Source organism: Egretta garzetta, unplaced genomic scaffold, assembly GCF_000687185.1.
Source record: "Egretta garzetta isolate BGI_Z169 unplaced genomic scaffold, ASM68718v1 scaffold778, whole genome shotgun sequence".
Lineage (NCBI taxonomy): Eukaryota > Metazoa > Chordata > Aves > Pelecaniformes > Ardeidae > Egretta > Egretta garzetta.
In genome coordinates, this window is record NW_009260627.1 from 61,301 (window position 1) to 65,586 (window position 4,286).

The 4,286-nt window shown below is 54.1% G+C and overlaps 1 protein-coding gene across 1 annotated transcript in view; it reads right to left on the minus strand.

Moving 5' to 3' along the window:
• STIM1 (stromal interaction molecule 1) overlaps positions 1 to 4,286 on the minus strand; it is a 76,953-nt gene that overhangs the window by 54,601 nt on the left and 18,066 nt on the right. Inside the window, exon 2 of the mRNA XM_035900928.1 lies at positions 932 to 1,062. Coding sequence (XP_035756821.1) covers positions 932 to 979 — 48 coding nt within the window. The 5' untranslated portion in view covers positions 980 to 1,062. The remainder of the gene's footprint in view (positions 1 to 931; positions 1,063 to 4,286) is intronic.

The window sequence follows — 4,286 nt, forward strand, 5'->3', positions numbered from 1 at the left end:
TGGGGTTGGAGATTGCCCTGCCCATGGCAGGGGTTGGGCTGGATGAGCTTTAGCGGCCCCTTCCCACCCAAACCCTTCTGTGACTCCATGATCAGGACTGGAGATCTGCCTGGGACGGGCAGCAGATCCCTCCACCAGTCTGCTTTCTTTTAGCTTCCAGGACTTTGACTTTCATATTTAGATGTCAGTCTCCTTATGAGACAGAATTCCTCACCTTGAACAGAGCCTTGGAAATGAGCATCCACTGCAACCGAGGCAACACCATAAATTATTGTATACATTACATACAGCTTCCCCTTTTCCAGTAGTCACTTATTTCTGTTGGTGCTTAGGTAAGAAAACAATAATTTTCTTTTTCTTCAATGAAGTTATCAGCTAAGATCTCCAAGGCCAAGACAACAAAAAATTGTTCCTTTTTTCTGCCGTACGTGCACACGTACTGCGCCTGCTCCAGCTGGGTGTGTGCAAGAAGGCAGTGAGCACTGGAAAGGGAAGGAGCCAGCGGCCAGCGTAGGCTCAGCAGAGAGGCTCCATCAGAATTCAGAGGTGTTTCCCAACCCCACAATTAAAAAAAAGAATGAAATAATAACAACAACCATGTAAACCAATCTCCCAGTCCTCCAGTGTTGGAATGAACTGGTTAACACCTTGTGTGTAGAAAAAGATTAAGTGGCTAGAAACCCCCAGGGCAGAGGGCAAGCCACAGGCACTGAGGCTCATGGCACTGAAGGACACCGTTTAGACCAGAGCCTTGGCTCACAGTGGCCACTGCTTCCTCCACCGGGTAAGAGACAGGCAGCCAACAGCCTGAGAGCTCGCACACCCGAATTTCGGGCACCCCTGCCACATCAGCGTTACCCGTAGCAGAAGGGCCCTCTCCGAGAGGGGAGCGCCGCACGGGAGAAGGATGGCACAGCAGCCGAGCACTAACCTCGTCACTCTCCTCTACGTCCACGTTGCCGTTGGCATCATCGTCCATCTGCTTGTGGATGTTGCGGACGGCTTCGAAGCTGAGCTGCTCATCTTCATCGTGGCACAAGGGCTTGTCAATGCGGCAGAACTCTGCTGAGGGAGGAAACACCGACGTTAGGCAGCCCGCACCGAAACCACGGCCATCGTTTTTTCATGCTAAACTTCACTTCCTGCATTTGAAAAGCCCTCGCTGAGCACAGGAGAAAGCATCCCAGGGCTGTCGGTCACCGCAGGGGGACGTGCTGCAGCCAGAGGCCTGCGAAAAAAAGGGACTGGAGCATTTCCCCTAGGAGGAAAGGCTGAGGGAGCTGGGCTTGTTCAGCCTGGAGAAGAGAAGGCTCAGAGGGGATCTCATCAACACCTACAAATATCTCAAGGGTGGGGGGCACGAGGACGGAGCCAGACTCTTCCCAGTGGTGCCCAGCGCCAGGACAAGGGGCCATGGGCACAAACTGAAGCAGAAGAGGTTCCAGTTGAACGGGAGGAAGAACTTGTTGACTGTGAGGGTGCCCGAGCCCTGGCCCAGGCTGCCCAGGGGGGGTGTGGAGTCTCCTTCTCTGGAGATCTTCACCCCCCGCCTGGCCGCTGTCCTGTGCCCCCTGCTCTGGGTGAGCCTGCTTGGGCAGGGGGGTGGCACTGGGTGAGCTCCGGGGGGACCTGCCAGCCCCTGCCACGCTGGGATTCTGTGAAATCCCTCATCGCCAAGGGCAGGTCCTGGCCTCGGCAAGGCTGCTCCATTCCCACCGCCCTGGGCCTCCCAGCACTCCGAGGGCTGGGCTTGCTCCTGCCCGCACGCGTCCGCCGATGCCCTGCTGGCAGGGGCCGGGGAGGGCTGCAGCTATACTTTATCTCCTATTTCATGAGCTTCATTTCTCACTCGGAGGTTGTTAGTGTTGGCACAGCCTCTCGCTGGGACATTTTGAGAGTAAGGGTTGTATGTTTATACAACACGTCAATTAAAAAAAATTAGCCTTCTTCCTGTTATGAAATGGATTTTTCTGGCTTGCTTTCGCATATTTTTCTACGGTTCAAGACTAAGGCTTTAAATTTTGCTGCATGCCTGTGTCCGTGTAAGCACCAACCGTGGCTGATCCATCCCTTCTACAGCACCGCGAGGACCACAGACCAACGCTGCATGACAAAAGTCCAGGTGCCAGGCACCAAAAACATCCCCCAAAGGTGAGCTCTGGGTAGGACAGGTATTAAGAAGAACCCTTTTGTTCCACAGAGACTCCCATCAGATTCCCTGTAAGCAGATAAAGATGAAGGCTTATCCAGGGATTCCTTCATCCCGGGGTGACTGCTCGAGATGGCTGTGAAACCAGTTTAAAGCTCCTGGCCCAGTGAGAGGGGATCTCATCAACACCTACAAATATCTCAAGGGTGGGGGTCACGAGGACGCAGCCAGACTCTTCCCAGTGGTGCCCAGCGCCAGGACAAGGGGCCATGGGCACAACCTGAAGCAGAAGAGGTTCCAGTTGAACGGGAGGAAGAACTTGTTGACTGTGAGGGTGATGGAGCCCTGGCCCAGGCTGCCCAGGGGGGCTGTGGAGGCTCCTTCTCCGGAGATCTTCAACCCCCGCCTGGCCGCTGTCCTGTGCCCCCTGCTCTGGGTGAGCCTGCTTGGGCAGGGGGGTGGGACGGGGTGAGCTCCCGAGGGCCCTGCCAGCCCCTGCCAGGCTGGGATTCTGGGACTCTGTGAAACCAGCCGGACACCAGCTGATGCCAGCTTTAACTCCAGATTTCCCACCCCTCAGCCCTTCTAGATTGGTTAACCAAACAAAACAAAAAAAACCCCAACCAACCAACCAAAACCAACCCAAACCAACAACAAATCCCCAAACAAACCAACTCCCCCACACTCCATGAACCCAAGCTAAACCAATTGGACAAACGTGCCGCCAGCCGTGCTGCATCCAGCTGCTCCGGGCGCAGGTTTTGCTCCTGCAGAATGGAAAAGAAGAGCAAGAGCAGCGACCGTGCGGGAGGAGAGCAGGCAGAAGCATGCGCACACGAATACGGTTGCTTTGCCACCTATTTATGGGAACTTCAAGTGTCCACGTGAAGCCAGATGACCAAGCCAAGCCACCTTGGATGCACACTTGCAGCTTACACTAAAGCCAGCTAGCAAAGCTCCCGCACTCAGCGCAGCTCCAGCCATAAGCCTACTTACGCTTAAATACTTGTAAGAACTCAGCAAAAAACCCAAACCAACCAGAACTCCGTGTCACTGTACGGCTGTTGTCCCACCTTTAACTGTGGCTTCTCCTCACCTTATGTCCCCACGCTAAATACGTGGCTCACAACCAGCTTTATGATTTACATATCCCTCACCAGGAGGCTGAATAAAATACGGGGGGTGGGGGGTGGGGGGGGTGGGTAATTTTGAGAAATGGAAGCCAAAGACCAGGAATTTAATTTTAACTTGACTGATCTGTAAAGTCAGATTCTGCTCAAAACAAAGTCGCTCAAACGGCACCGGTGGATGCCAGAGTGCAGCTCAAACCCGACCCAGCTCCTCTATCGCGCCTGGAACCGATGTTCCTGGCGTGTTTGTATACGCACATGTACACCAACGTATACGAGATCTCACCTACAGATTCACCCTGGCATCTTTCAGATACTGAACTATTTTATATGCCGATCCGCGGTATCTTATGCTATAAATCAAAAGGGGGTTTTGGCGGGGTTGGTTTCAGTCAGGTGTCCTGCTCAGATCACCCAGCGCGTGTGCGAGATCCCGGGGAACGGCAGATCCTCCCCCAGTGCTCCAGGGAGAAGCAGAGGCGCTCGATGAACCATCTCATGGAAATTTATCTGTACCTTGGGTAAACCACCGCACCTTCTGCATGCTAGACATTGCCACCGTTAACTACCCAAATCCACTTACACTTTGCTAATAACGACGATTGAATATGGGCAACTGTCACATAAACCCACCCCGCGCCCCGCCGCCCCCCGAGGCTGGGACTCCACAGCACTCGTCACCGCTCCAGCAAAGAGCGAAAGCCCACAAAACCACAACCCAAAAACTCTTAAAAACTAGAATTCCCCTAAAATTCCCCGTCTGATCTGTCCTTTAGAGCTTTTTAAGAAGAACACGCTTCCGATCTCCAGCTCTGGGGCAAAAGCGGGTAAGATGAGGCTCTAAGGTGGGCGCCGCAGGCACATACCAGTGCGACCCCCGCGCTTCTGGTGCGGCGTCAGTGCGGGCGCCCTGACCATGCACAGGGTGCGTCAGGGCAGGTTTGGTTCGTACCTAAAGTCTCTCTTTTTCAAACGCAGTGAGCAAACCGTCCCGAGGGGTTCTTCAG